The sequence below is a fragment of the Seriola dumerili genome, unplaced genomic scaffold, assembly GCF_002260705.1.
Source record: "Seriola dumerili isolate Sdu_G_001 unplaced genomic scaffold, Sdu_1.0 BDQW01000391.1, whole genome shotgun sequence".
Classification (NCBI taxonomy): domain Eukaryota; kingdom Metazoa; phylum Chordata; class Actinopteri; order Carangiformes; family Carangidae; genus Seriola; species Seriola dumerili.
Genome location: NW_019174646.1, coordinates 120,182 through 136,917, shown reverse-complemented (window position 1 = coordinate 136,917; position 16,736 = coordinate 120,182). Strand labels below are relative to the sequence as shown.

The 16,736-nt window shown below is 39.6% G+C and overlaps 2 protein-coding genes and 2 long non-coding RNA genes across 4 annotated transcripts; 3 read left to right on the top strand and 1 right to left on the bottom strand.

Moving 5' to 3' along the window:
* Window positions 1-148: 148 nt before the first annotated feature.
* On the bottom strand, window positions 149-5,987 carry tp53i13 (tumor protein p53 inducible protein 13). Its single transcript, XM_022761217.1, has 9 exons — window positions 5,452-5,987; window positions 5,225-5,302; window positions 4,888-4,923; window positions 4,574-4,632; window positions 4,225-4,303; window positions 3,403-3,531; window positions 2,788-3,000; window positions 1,547-2,651; window positions 149-1,305 (listed from the first exon to the last, which is right to left on the bottom strand). The coding sequence occupies exons 1-9, from the start codon at window positions 5,554-5,556 to the stop codon at window positions 1,202-1,204; spliced, it is 1,908 nt and encodes a 635-aa protein (XP_022616938.1). The 5' UTR covers window positions 5,557-5,987; the 3' UTR covers window positions 149-1,201.
* A 2,833-nt stretch (window positions 5,988-8,820) lies between these two features.
* On the top strand, window positions 8,821-11,224 carry LOC111233442. The gene is made up of 4 exons (XR_002665608.1): window positions 8,821-8,851; window positions 10,318-10,405; window positions 11,042-11,094; window positions 11,194-11,224. It is a non-coding gene; the product is annotated as an uncharacterized LOC111233442 (long non-coding RNA).
* Window positions 11,225-11,247: 23 nt separating this feature from the next.
* On the top strand, window positions 11,248-11,670 carry LOC111233443. Its single transcript, XR_002665609.1, has 3 exons — window positions 11,248-11,283; window positions 11,454-11,564; window positions 11,653-11,670. It is a non-coding gene; the product is annotated as an uncharacterized LOC111233443 (long non-coding RNA).
* A 502-nt stretch (window positions 11,671-12,172) lies between these two features.
* LOC111233440 (uncharacterized protein DDB_G0271670-like) lies at window positions 12,173-16,379 on the top strand. The gene is made up of 13 exons (XM_022761258.1): window positions 12,173-12,202; window positions 12,735-12,783; window positions 12,896-12,957; window positions 13,048-13,087; window positions 13,186-13,298; window positions 13,484-13,552; window positions 13,807-13,899; window positions 14,218-14,289; window positions 14,876-14,989; window positions 15,101-15,193; window positions 15,279-15,371; window positions 15,470-15,514; window positions 15,714-16,379. Exons 1-13 carry the CDS (start codon window positions 12,200-12,202, stop codon window positions 16,068-16,070), a joined length of 1,203 nt encoding a protein of 400 aa, XP_022616979.1. The 5' UTR covers window positions 12,173-12,199; the 3' UTR covers window positions 16,071-16,379.
* The last annotated feature ends 357 nt before the right edge of the window (window positions 16,380-16,736 follow it).

Below are 16,736 nucleotides of genomic sequence, written 5' to 3'. Positions count from 1 at the left end.
GTCTACGCTGAGCTCTCACACTCAACTGATAAATCAGGTAACATATTGGTATCAGTGTGTATGTCAACCTTATCAACATTTATGTCAGAACATAAATGCCAAAGAAAAAACGACAAATCAAAAAAAAAAACAACAAATAAAGGTCGATAATGTATTTTCAGATGTTTTTAGACTCAAATATCAAGATTTGTATCAGCCTCAAAAGTCAAGTATTGATCCAGCTATAATCTCATTTGTAATAAAGTCTATAGCGCTGACACTGGCTTATGGTTTTATAAGATACAAGAAAACATCAAACAGCAGTTCACACACTCAATTCTTGTGTCAAGGGATTTATTGTCTACATAAATCCCTCTCTGAAGTGTCTAAAAACATCTTTTAAAAACAGCTATTCACGTGTGCGTACTATTCAGTGACAACACATACTGCACAGTGTTGCTTACAACAGCAACTTACATTTTCACATATCAAATCTTTACAGGTAAAAGCAACATGATGGTACCACACTACTACTTATAAAAACAAAATAAAGACAAAATGTGGCAATGAAAACCATTCTTGAGTAGAAAAATTGACAAGGCCAGAGCAGGAGACTTGATATTGATTGTGATACACGGAGTGTGACAAATGGGGCCCTATACTATATACTGAGACCTGTGTAGGAGGCTATGATCAGACAATTCTATTGTGAAAATTCGTTCAAATATATAAGATTAGCATTGAACTAATTAAAACCTGAGGGCTTCTTTTGGAGTCTTTGATGTAATGTTCATACGGTTTGATTTTTTTATAAATGTTCTTTGATGGTAGTTATTTGGGGACTGTAGTTTTGGAAAACTGAGTTTAAGTTAAATCTAAATGTTAAATCTTCGTTGTTTCCTTCACAAGGAGAAATAGAAATAATGATGGTCCCAATCGTAACAATCCAGCTGCAACCAATGAGATGCGTCCATTACTTTGTGTCCAATTAGTTTGGAATCAGGATCTAACTCACGTTTGGCTGCTTCAGTATTTCAGCTTCAGCTATTAAGGTATCCAGCAACACCTCTGACCTTTTCATAAAGGTGGAGCAGTCAAGCTCTGTCAGATAAGCAGCATACTATAGGTACAGGACAGGTTTCATATATTCAACATATCCCTCTTCTGTTCTGGGGACACCCAGTCCACTCTTCACCTCCTGTACACACAATGAGACTTGGGCTCATTCGTCATCTGAGCTGGAGGAGCTGGGCAGGAGAACACACTCCTGTCTTCTGCCCCTTTTCCGCCTCCTCTTTGCAATTCGCAGCCTCCTGTGGATCACATCTGGAAGACACACACAGATTACAATGCTTATGAATACAGTCAACGGCACCTTTTTTCCTCCACCGAAGAGTTAATGCTATTGGTCTGTGTTAATTAAATCTGTCTAAAACTATGGTAAAGACCTCACTGAAATTACACAGTTAGGACATGGGCCAAGGAAGAAGTGACTGGTTGACATGACTAAACTAGTTAAGAGGATTGGCCAGCTCTCTGGCAATTGATCCCTGTGTAGTCCACTTACCTGCAACACTGTCGTAGTCCTGCCGTGGGTCGTGCCAGTAAAGACTAGGCGTGGTCCTCCAATGGCGGTACAGGCGAGTGTGAAGCACAGACAGCGTCAGGAGAACCAGCAGGAAGCCCAGTGCTGCTGCCGCCCACACCGCCTCGTCTGTCCTGGGGGTCCTCGGCAACCCCTTATTCACAACGGCAGCTCGAGTCTCGGCTCCTGAGGCCTTGGTGCAGTCACAGTGTTCGCCTGCCTTGCAGCTGTCACAGTCATGGCTGTTAGGCAGGTAAACGGCTGGCTGTGGGTGTTGCTGCGGCTGGGGCAGAGATTTTGATTGCGATTTGGAAACAGAATCAAAGCCATTGTTTTCACTTTTGTGGTGAGAGTGTGTGGCACTGTGTGTTTGCTTATGTTCCACCTCTCTTTCTTTTACATCTACTACTTGATTATCCTTCATCTTGCCATCTGCTGTGATAACTTTATCATAGTTTTTCTCTTTAGACTCATTCTCCTTCATGCTGTGTTTAGGAGAGTCTGCACCTTCATCTTTGGAACTGAGAGCCAGGGCCTCAGGTGTTGTAGTGTGGTTATGTTTACTGTTCATACCATCTGCAAGAACATCAATGCCAGCTGAGGGATTTGTGTTTTTGTGGTCAGTATACTTAGGGCTGAGCTGCAGTGTTGCTGTCTGTATCGCTGTCTGTCTGTAACCCAAAGAAGCTGTGGGCTTCGTTGAAAGGCTCTGATTCAGATTTTGGATGTTAGATTGAGAAGGAGCTTCCCTTGGACCAGGAGGGTCTGAGAGAGTCCTGTTCCCTGGAGGAGAATCTACTGATGGCCCAAGCGAGTTGCTGTTATTCTGGACACCCCCAGTCCTTCTGAGCGTGGTCCTGTTGGTCTGGTTGGTCAAAAACGTGGAGGTGTGTGTTGTGTTGTCTCTCTTGCTCTCATTCTTAACATTCTCATGTTTTTCTCTGATGACAGCTCGTATCTGTCTGCTCTTCCCTTCCTTGTCCATTTTTTTCAAGCTTTCCTTCTTCATGCTGGACTCCAGATCAGCCTCCATTGCTTCATTCAGCAGAGAAGAGATGCTCCGCTCACAGCACTGCCTCAAAGACTCCTGGGGATTAGTAACAGCCACTTACACACACTGAAATGACTCTTCAATACTGCTTTTATTGCAGTGCATGTAAAATTACTGTTGATTAACATGCGAATAAACAAAATCAGCAGAATCATTAGTAAAGTCTCCAAACCTTCATGTTTGTTGAGCTCCGTTCCTCTGGATGTGTGTGTTGCTGCCTGTGCTGCTCAGCTGGCCACGTCAACAGCAGGTTGTATTTTCTGATTTGGTTCCCACCACTGAAATTATTTCTTGTGGTCGTTGTGGTCTCCAGCCCATCACAGATGTCTGAAGAGGCCACAGTGGACAGCTCCAAAGTGTGACCCCAGGACACCAAAGCTATTGGCTGAACACAGAGCCAGCAGTGAACACTCATCCCCCTTCTTCACATACTGTAGACTGCTTCAAAATACAAAATGAAAGCCTGATTGTTCGTGTGTCTGTAGTTTGTCCTAATTAATGGTAGTGAGGACAGACTATCAATCACACCTACACAAAGGTTGTTAAACCCTTAAAGGTGGATTAACAGACACCTGATAGGCCTGGTTTTGCTGAGTCAATACCTAGGAGGTCCAAATGTGATAGAGTGGGATTAAATCACATGCTCAGTTATTTTGCCCTACACAAGTATTAAAGCTACCAAAAACATGTGATCGAGGTTTACAGAGTTCAAAATATTTAAACAAGTGAATCGAAAAAAGTTTAATTACATTGATTGACAGAATAAAGTGTAAAGAGTGTTTCTTACCATGTGTTCATTGAGCTGTGGATGTGGGGTAATTATGTATTCTGACAAACAGGAGCGGGCCAGGATAGACAGAAGGAGACGCTCGTGGAGAGGAGCACAGGGGTGGTAGAGAAAAACAGTAGCTCCATGCTGAAAAATACACAACAATACAAGTAAGTGCTTAAAATAATATAAATATTACATTCCCTCCTTATCTGTAATTAATGTTTTTCAGATGACAGGGAGCTGAAAAACATCTGCAAACCACCAACTAACGTGTTAAATCAGCTGTGATCTACAGAACACATGGTGTACAATGGGATAAAAATCCCTGACATGCCATTTCTGTCTCTTAAATCCCTGATATTCAATAAAGTCCATGTGCAGCGGCAGCTCTGCTACCAAGGATCCAAACAGGTAGAATATGAGTGTTGGCAGGCTTCCCTGTATGTAGGAAACAGTACATTGATTGTGTCTCTCCACAGTTTGATGCATTTCTGGTTTAAACAGATTGCAAGATTGTGGACTGTGGGCAAGTTGTTAATTCAACAGCCTGTATTCTACTGTATACAAGGTAGGTATATTTTAGTTGGTATGTTTTAATATAGACAAAGTAAGAAGGTGTTTTTTCTGTTTTTTCTTTCTTTTCTTTTTCTTTTTTCAACCGTGACTTTAAATATCTAATGGTTTGAGGTAAATGCTCTGTACGGATGTGTATCTCACTAACAACAGTTAGTCAGTTTCTGCATTGATGCCCTGAACACAAATGTCTATTCATTTTCTGTACTATGCAGATGAAGACAGACAGAGGCAGAAGCAGAACCAAGTGATGTTGTAACTTACATGCAAGTTATTGAGCCATCGTTGAGGAGGGCAGTACAAGTACTCCCCACTCTCTGCCCTTACTGGTCTGTACACACCACTACAACACACACAAACACAAACACAGACACACAACTCAATATCCTTGATAGCTCTTTTATATGTGACAAAGTGACGTGTGCAGATCACTTTATTACAGTATTACAAAGCAGTAGATAAGGACAATAAACACCTTGTTGGTGTGACTAAAGGGGTCTTTAAAAATTTGTGTATATGTGTCAGCATATGTGTATATACAGAACAACTGAAGGTCTTTAACCTCGACCTACGTTGAGCCTACTCGATAATGTGTCTGTCCACATAGCCTTACCTGTTAGGAATGGTGTGATTGTAGGAGATGGATTTATCCATACAGATCTGCCTGGCTGGCTGCAGTGAAAAGAAAGTAGGTACAGTTAGATTTCCTTATTCCTGTGTTGACTCTAAACAGACATTCATCCCATTCAGCTTTATGTTCATTTCATGCATTAGTGTAACATTTGAGAGGTTTAATTTGGATGTGTCACTGTTATCTGGATGTGCTTTGATTTTAGGAAACTGCCATGTGATGTTAGAGTTTGGAGGGTCAAAGGTTGAGGGAAAATTGGATGAAGAAAGCAGTTGCTTGGTAAAGTGTTTACTTACCTCAGCATCATACACTGTGTCAATACTGGGATGTCTCTGTAGATGTCAGGGAGAGTGAACACTGGTTAAACCACTGAAAGAGCAACATGAACAACCTAAACAATGGCCATTGTATTGTATTTAGACTGCCCGTGAGGTGATCTGAAGCGGTGCGTTTAGTTTTGAGAACTGTTACTACCCTGTGCCACGTGCACAGACTTTACCACAATAGTTACTTTCCCATGATTGTTTAAACTTCCTGGCACCCAGTGTATTGTAGCACACCCCACCCATCTGAGTCAGTGAGGCTATGATGTGTATCACAGATGAAGATGATGTCTGCTGTATCCATGGTTACCTTCGTAGACTCTGGCCAGGTAGACACTGAACAGTCCCAATAAACTGCATCCACAGGCAGGTCCCTGTCCAATGAGAGCTAACACACACACACACACACACACACACACACACACACCGACGGAAACTGAGTGCATTTTACTGCCCACAATAACTGAATGCCTTAATTTGTCCTTAAAACACAGTGTGGCACACACACCAACAGACACAATAGTTATTAATTTGTACCTTTCCATTGTCACACCACTCGGAGACCCCGCACCGACCCAAACTGACCCACAGCGCGGCCACGACAGTCACCGTCAGCGGCGGGGACGTCGTTTGGCTCGGCATGGTGACAACCAGTCATTAAAGTGAGAACGGACCCACATTTAAGGCTTGCTAGTTGTCATAGTTTCCCTTTGGTCCTCCAACTAGAGACCGACAGACAAAGAACTGACCTTTCATAATCCAAGAGCAAAATTTAATTGGCAAAAGTCCCATAACAGTGAGACTGTCGGAGAGATGTCGGCTAAAAGGGTAACCGCCACACGGTGCCGTGTGTCCTCTGCTGTCTTCTTTAAGTTAAGATAACGTTGGTTAGTTGTTCTACATTATAAGGTAAAAACACTGAAGGAGACTCAGCCATTTAACGTAGGAAAAGGTAAAAGTATGTGCTGTGGACTCCTGTAACTACTGCACCACTTTATGATACACAGCTGTCAAGTTATCAACATTGTTGAAAGACGTTTTCCTTAGAAATTTAAATAACATATGGTTCTTGTATCAACTTCATTAGCTATATTAATATCTTATATTTCTCATTTTCTGCATATAATTATTCATTTAATGAATTTAAGGATCATATTCTCTGGATATGTACAATCCAGTGTTTGTTCTTTCCTTTTCTTTTTTCTTTTTTGTAATAAATTTACTTTTATTTTGAGAATAAAATTTGATTTCCGGAATTAGCTGACTCTGGTGTTTCTAACTTCACAAAGCTTTAAACTACGGAAACGGAAAAGGATCATAAGATAAGACTCTCGTAGTAAAAATGACCCTGTCATACCTCTGAATAACCTCTGGGAGGCGACCCAACAACATTGCATGACTTAAATAAATCAATATTCTTTTTACCTCTTGTAGTTGGTTCATTATTTCTACAGACCAAAGGAGAAACACCTTCTCTCTGCGACCCAGTTCAAAGACTCAAGTAGTAAAAGTATTGCGGCTGTTAAAAGCAAAAAATTGAGGTTGTGCGATAGGTATCATTAATGATAACATGCCTTTCAGTTTTGCATTTGGTACGTCCTGTTAAACAGTGGAACTTTACCCGCGATACCACTGGACTTTGTGCTTATGCAGACATTGCAGATAAACTACTATCCTCATCCCAGGCACTGAAACAGGCATTACCTGTTGGCACAGGTAAACCACAAGAGCAGCCAGAATTACGAGACGTTGTTGCTTTCAAAATAAAAGAGACTGTGTAAAAAGCCTGAAATAAGTGTGCAGTCTGTTAGTTGCTGTTTCTCACAGAGCAAGAAGATCATTCATGAAAATAGCACGCTTGGTACATGAGGTTTATAATAGGCACAGTTTTCGTAATGTTAAATGATTTCTTTCAAAGTGGGATTTATTTTGAAACTTGGGAAGTGTCTGATGTTGGCCTCCTCGACACTTCTCTGTTTCCTCATCCATAAAAACTCTAGCTACACACACACACACACCCAGTTTTTCATAAACTGCCCAGGTGGGTCTGTCAGAGGAGACCTGGGTCCCTGGACAGAGAAGTCTGGACCTGTATGGAGTCTACCCTCCTCAAAGGTTTGCTGTCTTTTAGACTGATTTGTTTAAAAGTCTACTTAGTTAACAGTTTGATGGGTGTGTGCTTTATGACATTTTGGCATGCCTTTTCAATAAGCAGATAATCATTTCTAGAAGGCACATTGTCCATTTATATTGCAGTTTTATAGAGGTGTTTCTAAGACTAATATAATCTGTTTACACAAAACAAAGACATTTTCTTTGTTCCTTGTATTGTTAGGGGTGTGGCATTTCCCTGAATTGTTGTAATAATTGGCCTATTCACTGGATTCACGGCAAAGGTCGCCTAAAAGGCATCAATCTGCAGGCATCATTTTATTGATTTACCTTATAATGTTTGAGTTATACTCCTCTGTTTTAACCTGGCTGTCTATTTAAAGGTGTGGGGCAACAAGGAAGTGCACTCACAGTCATTCAAATTGCGGATTCAAATTTTTTTGTTTTAAAAAAGAGACCAGAGTAATTGGTGGCTGTAAGCCAAACATGTCTAATCCTGTCACACTGTACTGTTTAGCTCCAGGTGGAGCAGGCGCTGCAGGTGTCCAGCAGCCAGTAACGGCCCCGCCTGGTGGTTTGCAGCCCCTCGCTGAGGTAGCCGAACCTGCAGGCCTGGGAGATAAGAGTCAACCCGGACACCCCTCAGGAGCAGGAGATGGACAGGTGAGCAGGAGAGAACACAAAACAACAATCATTTGAGTGCAGTGATCCATTTTGTTTCAGAACCAAATATTCATGGAGCTTTAGATATAATTTCATGATGCTAATCCAAAATGATAGATCTAAAAATGCAACTACAGTTGCCTAGCAAAAAAAATATTAAGTTTTACTATTATGCATATCTGCTGGGCACCACCCAGATACTCCACCAAGACTGTGAAGGACACTTTAAATAATCTCTGCTCTTTTCTCTTTTTGTTTGTCACCAGGAGCTTTACTCATTTGACAGCTCTCTGTCCTCTTCAGAAAGTGAGGATGAGGGTATTGGCAAGAAAGAGAAGAAAAAGAAGAAAGTAAAGAAGAAGAAGAAGAAGAAGAAAGTATGTGGCTCAGAAAGCTTATCTTCACAACCAAGCAATATTCACGACTAAATGTTTTTATTATCACTGAGTATTTTCTTGAAAACTCTCAGTGTAATGTGTCTTTTAAGACAAAGTCATGTAACTTCACAGCTGTCAGTTGATCTGTTAGCTTCTTGAGGGTGTATTCTCGATTGGAAGTTACACACACGTGTGTCTACTTTGCAGAAATCATGAGTTTGCACAGTCCCGACACCTGACCGAGGAGTGAAGTGCAGTGTGGGTTGCACCTAGCAACAGCCAGTCAAACAGCAGAGAACTAGGAATGAGAGTCATTTGTTTATAATGTAGATCAACTGTCACTGTCGCAAAAGGTTTGATTGGCTTACAAAATAGCTGGAATGGGCATGTGCATGTGTGTGTGTGTGTGTGTGTGTGTGTGTGTGTGTGTGTGTGTGTGCATCATTTTTGTAAAATGGCTGCTTGTGTAGTTTCCTTTGTGTGTTGCCAAGTGTTTGAGGAGCCCTTCCCTTCTGCTGCCAGCTACAGCGCCTCCTCTAAGCAGCTCTGACAAAGCCTCGCTCCAGTGTGTTTGTAGTGACTCATTCGTTTAGATTCTCGTTTAGCACTTTCACCAACAAAGGATTTGTATAAATAAACCTGTTCAATGTGCACATGAAGTTGAGCAGTAACATTCCCTTCCTTTTTCTCAACAGGATTCCAGCTCCTCCTCATCTTCATCTTCATCCTCATCCTCCTCTTCTTCATCCTCTTCCTCCAGCAGCTCTTCAGACAGTGACAGTGAGGTAAGTCACGGTTAAGTGAAATCCCGTAGCCGTACAGAGGTATATGGCCTGCTCGCACCTGATGTCTTGCTATAACATATCACACATGAGTTGCTGTCATCACATGCCATTCAAAACCACAGCGCCCTGCCTGAGACGTTGCCTTGTGACTGCCTTGTTTGCGTTGATCAGTTTGAGATGAGACGTCTTGATGTTTGATGCACAGCTCTCAGGGGTCTTTCAGTTGAAGCAAACATATTTCCTTTAAACAAGTTGAACAAACTGTAGATCTGATGGTTTGATAGTGTACTTTTGTTTATGGTAATCCTTTAGATTTAGAACTCTTTCCTGCAGCATTGCTAAATTAAATCATTGGCCACGAGCACAAACAATTTCACATCAGCTCACAGGGGATTGATAGTCCCTTCTAACTATGTCACTGCCTTGGGTGAGGATATATGAGTTTGTCAGAGCTGACAATAACAAGCTGCTTGAAAAATATTTAGGGTGGAGGGGCTGTAAATTTGGGTGTATTTAGAAATTCATAAAAATTGTTTTTATCCTGTATTTTGGGGGATAAGTGCCTCAACCCTCCCCAGACCTGCTTTGTCAACAGTTTCAGCTTTGAAATAAACTGTATATCAAGGAGCACACAAATGCCTAAAGCATTTCGCCTTTTGGTCTAGTTTGGTAACATTTTGCCTCAGGTGACTGCAGTCACATGATGGCATGATATCTTACTCATTTTCTGAGGGTGTGGGTGGAAAATCAGGAGACTCAGGAAAAGCAAGTGACTCTTACAAGTTTTTAAGACAAAAGACAGAAACAAAGGTTCAAGAAAGTGTCAGGTTGAATTTTTGTATCCCACAAATTTGTAACCACTTAACATGCATAACATGTTACCATATAAATTACCACTCTTAAAATATTACAAGAGCATAAGAGTCAGTGGACATAACACTGGAATAAGTTTCACCCTGGACACTAGGCGGAGGCTTGAATGTCCCTGATCTGATAGGCGGTATCTGACAGGAGAGGAACACACCTAGTGACAATGTTTGAACACCCTCTGTATCTACCAGAGCAAGTCATGACAATAAAGTCTGGAGTGATCTATGTAGCATTATATCAAATGGGAACTCCCCAGACATCAAAAATATGTGGGTGTGTGTGTACTTACATGTATAGTTACATAGTAGTAGTTCTGTATGTGTCATATGTAAAGTCTGTGCATATTGTATCTCATGTGTTGATTTTTGCTGCATGGTCATAGCAGGTGTGAATATTTGTTATCTGACTTTTGTGAAGGCAGACAATTCTTAATCTGTAACTAGTACGAGACACCCAGCCCTGTTCCTGGTAGTTGTATTTTCATTTATACTTTATGGAGCAAATGTAACATGCACTTTGCAAACAACCTCCACTTATGTGCACATATACAATAGAATTAAACATGCAGTAATAAAAGAATCAACATCCCCTTGCAGGATGACAAGAAGAAGAAGAAGGAGAAGAAGAAGAAAAAGGATGAGGAGAAAGAGTACGTTTGGGACAATGTCATCATATCTTATGTTGGTAAGAGAAACACAGCATTTTTCATTATAACTGTAAATAAACAACTGTAATGTTTTTAAAGGATAATACATTTTAGGCTCTTTGCAATCACAGTTACAAAAGTATATATTTCATATCATAGTCCCACCCCAAGTGAAGATACCGTTTGCATTTATTCTTGTGTTCCAAACACGTGCCAAAGCATTTCAGCTCACAGAGCTGCTTCAGAATACAGGTGGTTTCTTGCTAAAGGGCATCTTTGCAGAATTGAGTTGAAACTTCCAGTCTGTCCAGACCTTCCAGTTTAAGTAGGTGGTGGCAGTGGGCCACCAGCTGGGTTGTCATTTAAACTCTGACATGCACATTTAATATCATCCACATGGTCAACAAATGTCTCTAAAGTTTTATGTTTACAGCAGCTCATGGAAACTTATTCATTCAGATTTTCATTTGTCTCAGTTACTTCGAAACTTTGGTGGCTGATTTTGTGAACGAATAAACAGAATTATATCCAAGAATATTCGGAGCTGCATGATTGTCTATAAATTTCCTTTTTATTTCTTGCAGTGATGATATGTCATCTCAATCATATAAAATATGTAGTATTTGCATTTATTGAACAAGTGCTTTACATTTGAATGTATTAAATGTTTTCAGGTTGCGATGGACAAGTGGAACAGGTTTCTGGAGAGGGTCTGATCAAGAGCCAGGTGAGACAGAAAACAAACGACTCTCCATTTTAAACATGCTGTTGCTATTAAACCTGTCATTATAGATTTTTTGTGCGTTTGTTTGTTTGTTTATTTCAGGATTTGGGCTCATCAGATGATGACGATGACAAGAAGAAAGAAAAGAAGAAGAAGAAGAAGAAGGACAAGAAGAAGAAAAAGAAGAAGAAGGTATGTGAAATTTGCCTATAACACAGCAGATTGTTCAAGAATAATAAATTGGTTTATTCGGCCGGCATACATTACTAAATCACATAATGAATCAAATAGTGTGATGAAAACAATGAAAACTTTTAACCTTTATGTTACTTAAAATCTCTACTGTACTTCCTCTGTCCCAGAAATCATCTTCATCCTCATCTGACAGTTCATCATCTGACAGTGAGGATGAAAAGAAGAAGAAAAAGAAGAAGAAGAAAAAGAAGAAGAAGAAGAAGAAGAAGAAGAAGACGGTAAGACTAAAAAGAGTGTTTAGTACTTTATAGTTACAACATCAACTGTCTGATCTGACTAATCAGTATGAATATGTTAACTATACAGGACTCGAGCTCCTCTTCCTCAGATAGCTCCTCCTCTTCATCTTCGTCTTCTGACAGCGAAGATGACAAGAAGAAGAAGAAAAAGAAGAAAAAGGATAAGAAAAAGAAGAAAAAGAAAGACAAGAAAAAGGTAAAGCAATGTGAATGTTTTATCATTTGTCCTGGTCAGACTTCAGCCTCTTACATTTGTAAGTGGTACTATTGTTCACTAATAATTAAAACTGCGAGGATTCTACAGAAAGTATACAGTCATACCTTTACTTGTAATTGATTGTAATTGTAATCATTCATGTGTTAATCATAGAAGGTACATTTTGTAATTATACTTAGTTGTCACATAGAGTACAACGACTAATTTGTAATGCATAATTTGTGATGCAGAATAAATTGCACATTTTTGCATGAATGACAAAATGAAATGTTTTTTGTTATTGACACAGGATTCCAGCTCTTCATCTTCATCCTCATCTTCTGACAGTGATGAAGATAAGAAGAAAAAGAAGAAGAAGAAGAAGGACAAGAAAAAGAAGAAGAAGAAGGATAAGAAAATGGTAAACATCCACCTTCTTGGATTTTAAAAAGCCTAAAGCCTGTAAATTATGCAGGAGGTTTTCAGGTCATGTCACATTTTCCATTTTTGTTTTCTGCATACAGGAGGCTTAGGTTTTATTATGTTGTGCAGTATCTGGGGACAGTTTCTGGGTTAGACTCTTCATTTCTCAGTGCATGACTGTAGAAAGGCATGTATTCACTTTGTAGCACAGAACAAACCCATTTCCCCAACAGTGCACACACCTTCTGAGAAAATAAGTAGTAGCCTGTGTTCCTGTCAGGGCCTGCAGGAGAATGGCATGTTAAGTTACATAGTTTCACCACACCTCAACTCATATTGTTGATCTTTATTCAAATTCTTTTGCATGAAAGAGACAATGAAGGGGTATGTGCACTCGGGTCTGGTTATGATTTGTGAACAACGGCGTGTTGTTATGTGTTTGCATGTACTATATGTAGCTCTTGTAGGGGAAAACAAGGTACAGTGTACACTATAAGCCTGAGCTTGATTCTATCTGTGTGTTTCCACAGGATGAAGAGAAGAGTGAGCTTAGCAGTGTTACTGCTCTTTCAGCAGCTGGTGAGTGTTTCCACTTTGTGGAGACTCAAAAAGACTGAATAACAATCACAACAACAGTTGTCACTGTTCATAGTGTTGATGCAGCAGTGTTGGACTTTCTCCATTTCTGCAGGTGGCGAGATCACAGGAACCAGCGCTGACGGAGATAAAAAGAAAGATGAAGATGCTGACAAGGTGAAATACTCACAAATACTGTATGCATATATACTGTATAAATATATGCACAAGTACACAGAAAGTCATTGCTTCCTTTTGTCATGACAGGCCAAGGCCAAAGAGCTTAAAGCTGCAGGAGCTTCAGCTGGTATGTGTGCTACTGTGGCTCTTACACAAATCAAACCGCAAGTGGAGGATTGGAAAAGTTATATTGTTTTGGTTGTGATGACGTCTCCTGTCCAGCAGGGGGAGCAGAGGCATTCCCTGATGCTATTGAGGAAGGCCACCTGAGTGATGATGAGGGAGAAGGAGGCAAGGAGATGGATAAGAAGAAGAAGTTAAAGAAGAAGAAGAAAAAGGTAATTGTGCTGCTAAAAATCGTATTGGTCTCTGTTCCCTTTAAACAAACTGAATAAAGTATTATCACCACTATATACTGATGCAATGTTTATGGCATAATACAGTTATTTTACAGGATAATCAAGACATAGAGAGATCTCAAGACATCCATAGTGATTTCAAAATCATTGTCTGTGTTTTACAGGACTCTGGTTCATCTTCAGACAGTGATGATGACAAAAAAGATAAGAAGAAGAAAAAGAAGAAGGAAAAGGTAAAGTATACAGAGAGCTGTATAAACTGAGTTTATATCTGCTGATGGTGTTGTTTTCCCAAATTACCTTCTCTTTTTGCATTTACTGTCTTAAACTCACCTCATTAGCATCAAACAGACACAGAAGTGTTTCTGTGTGCAGGATGGGTGAATTAAAAACTCTAAATTTAGATGTGGGAATATGAGTTTCTGTCTAATACAACTTAAAGTTTGTAGATTTAAAAGGATTTTTTTTTGTTTGATTTGATCCGCAGGACTCCTCCAGCTCCTCTTCATCTGATAGCTCCTCTTCAGACAGTGAAGATGACAAGAAGAAGAAGAAGAAAAAGAAGAAGAAGAAGAAGAAGGTGAAGAAGAAGAAGGATAAGGTTTGTGTCTTCACAACACTTCTGTGTCTTCCATGTTTTTGTACTTGTGCTGTTTTTGAGTGGTTCAGTCGTGTATTGTATTGATATTAAACCCTTCTCGGTGCAGGATTCCAGCTCTTCCTCCTCCTCTTCCTCCTCCTCTGATAGTGAAGATGACAAGAAGAAGAAAAAGAAGAAGAAAAAGAAGAAGAAGGTAAAAAATATGCACTGGTTGTTAACCAGTGAAAAGTGGAGATTATTTAAGATTAAATACCAAGGATGCAGCACTGTGACTGACTCTGACTTGTATACTTGTAGAAGTCCTGCTCTTCTGATGATAGCTCTTCTTCTTCCTCATCCTCCTCTTCCTCTGAGAGTGAAGATGACAAGGTGAGATGACACATGCCCAAATAATATATACTCTACTCAAATGATAAATGATACGTCTGCACCCAAATTTACAGAGATAAACAGCTGCACATTTCATCATGAGTACGTCTTTTTTTTACTTTAGAAAAAGAAGAAAAAGAAAAAGAAGGATAAGAAGAAGAAGAAAAAGAAGGTGGCAACATCTCACCTTTTGCTTTCCATTCCAGGATTGACAATGAGTCACAATATCTTATACAACTTTTGGGAATATTAACCTCTGAAAACCTTGAAAAACTTTTAAAAAAGACGAAATGCTGAAGCATCTTGAAAAGGAAAAATTAGGTAGCTTGCCATTGACACCTCTTTATCTGTAGAATTTCATACAAAAACACTGTAATGATGAAGTGTCCAGAAAGTGTGGAGTGAAACAACTGAATTCAAAGTCAATATTCATGAGGTTATACAATGGTATTGTGACTAAAACATTAACTCTTAGTGGTTATTTAGGCAAAATGACTGCTCACAAAATTATTAACAAGTATCTACTGTTACTACTGTATGAATGAAATGTGATGTGTGTTATATACAATTTCACTTCTCTTTGCAGGATTCTTCTTCTTCTTCTTACTCCTCCAGCGATTCTTCTAGTGATGATGACAAGAAGAAAAAGAAGAAGAAGAAAAAGGATAAAAAGAAGAAGAAAAAGAAAGACAAGAAAAAGGTAAAACAATGTGCAGGTGTTGTATTTGGTGCTATTAAACCTGCTAAGTGCTATTCCCTGTGCATATTAAAAAGGCAATGTAGTAATATAATTATCATATTTACATCCAAGGACTCAGATTCTTCTAGCAGTGATGATGACAAGAAGAAGAAAAAGAAGAAGAAGAAAGACAAGAAGAAGAAAAAGAAGAAGGACAAAAAGAAGGTAATTCAGTATTTGATAAACAAAAATATGTTTTTATGAACGGTGTTCTTAAAATATATGATTGACATAGTTTCAATCTGAACAGGACTCAAGCTCCAGTTCATCGAGTTCCTCTGATAGTTCCAGTGACAAGGAAAATAAAAAGGAGAAGAAAGACAAAAAGAAGAAGAAGAAAAAGGTACATTACTCATACTCAGTGGGAATATCATCAGATTTATTTATTTACCCGTGAAGGTGAAATGACTGAATCTTATTGGTTCCCTGTTTGCCCCCCAGACTTCGGGTTCATCAGGAAGTGAAACTGAGGAGAAGAAGAAGATCGTAAGTAAAATGAATTTATGTTTAAAAAAAAAGGGGTGATTACAAGATTTAATTCATTCTCGGGTCAAGCTGATATTTCCTCAAGTTAAGAAAACTGCCATAATCTTTCCTCACAGACAGTCTGTTCACCTTCTGTAAGGTTAACCTGGTTTCCCATTTACAGTATCCTTCATGTGTGGTGGTGTTGATTTCATTCCAGGAAAGCCCAGATGGTGGGCAAAGTGGCGAGCCGAAAATGGAAGTTTCAGGTTCAGGTAGTGGTGGACTTTCTGCTAGCAGCAGCAGCAGTTCCAAGCCTGGCGGTACTACAGTCTCCTACGTGTCACTCCCCTCTAAACCCGTCTTGAAGCTGGATCCTCTTCCTCCCTCAGCTGTCTCCAAGCCCTCTGTCTCTGGCTCCTCACTGAGTATTGGGGAAAGGTCCCCCATTCGCAGACCTGTCAGCCCCATGGAGTCCCTGATGGGGAGCCCAAGGAGGTATGGAGATGGAGGGACCCGTTCCACTACCCACCTCACCTCAAGTGATCTACTGAGAGGCCCCAAACCTTACAAATGATGACATGTCATAGATTAAAATCATAATGTTAACGATTTTTAAAAAGTTTGTTTAAATGACATTGGAGGAAGTTGAATGTGATGATGAGCTATGCTCCAATGATGCTGTCAGTACCCTGATTTTATGCAAGAAAAAGATTCACACGTGGTGTGTTTTGTGTTCAAGATAATTATAACATGAAAAATTATTTTATATATTTTTTTAATTGGTAAGAAAGGAAAGGAAAGGAGATTTGTGGAGGAAATGTCAATTCACAATCACATGAAATAATGTCAAATGCTTGCTTTGGGGAATAAAACTGTGATTTTATCTGTTTTGTTTCTTGTGCCTGTTGTTGTTGTTATTATTACGACTTTAACATATGGTGAATTCAAGTACTCCTACATCCCAGGTTCTTCAGGTGCAGAGCAGGAACTAACTCATTTATATTGCCCCATAGCATCTGGATGTAAAGGGAAATTAGAATCAAAAGATTAAGAATCAACAAATTATTTTACTATTTATTTTAATTATTTTTAAATAACTGGAAATGACTTCATAATTTTTCTGATAATACTTAGGTTTAGTAGGCAGGCTACAACTTTTAATGCAAGTATCAACGGCAGTTACTTATTTCGATACTCTGGTATTTCCGCCTGCACATGAACGTAGCTCCCCTGCTGTAAA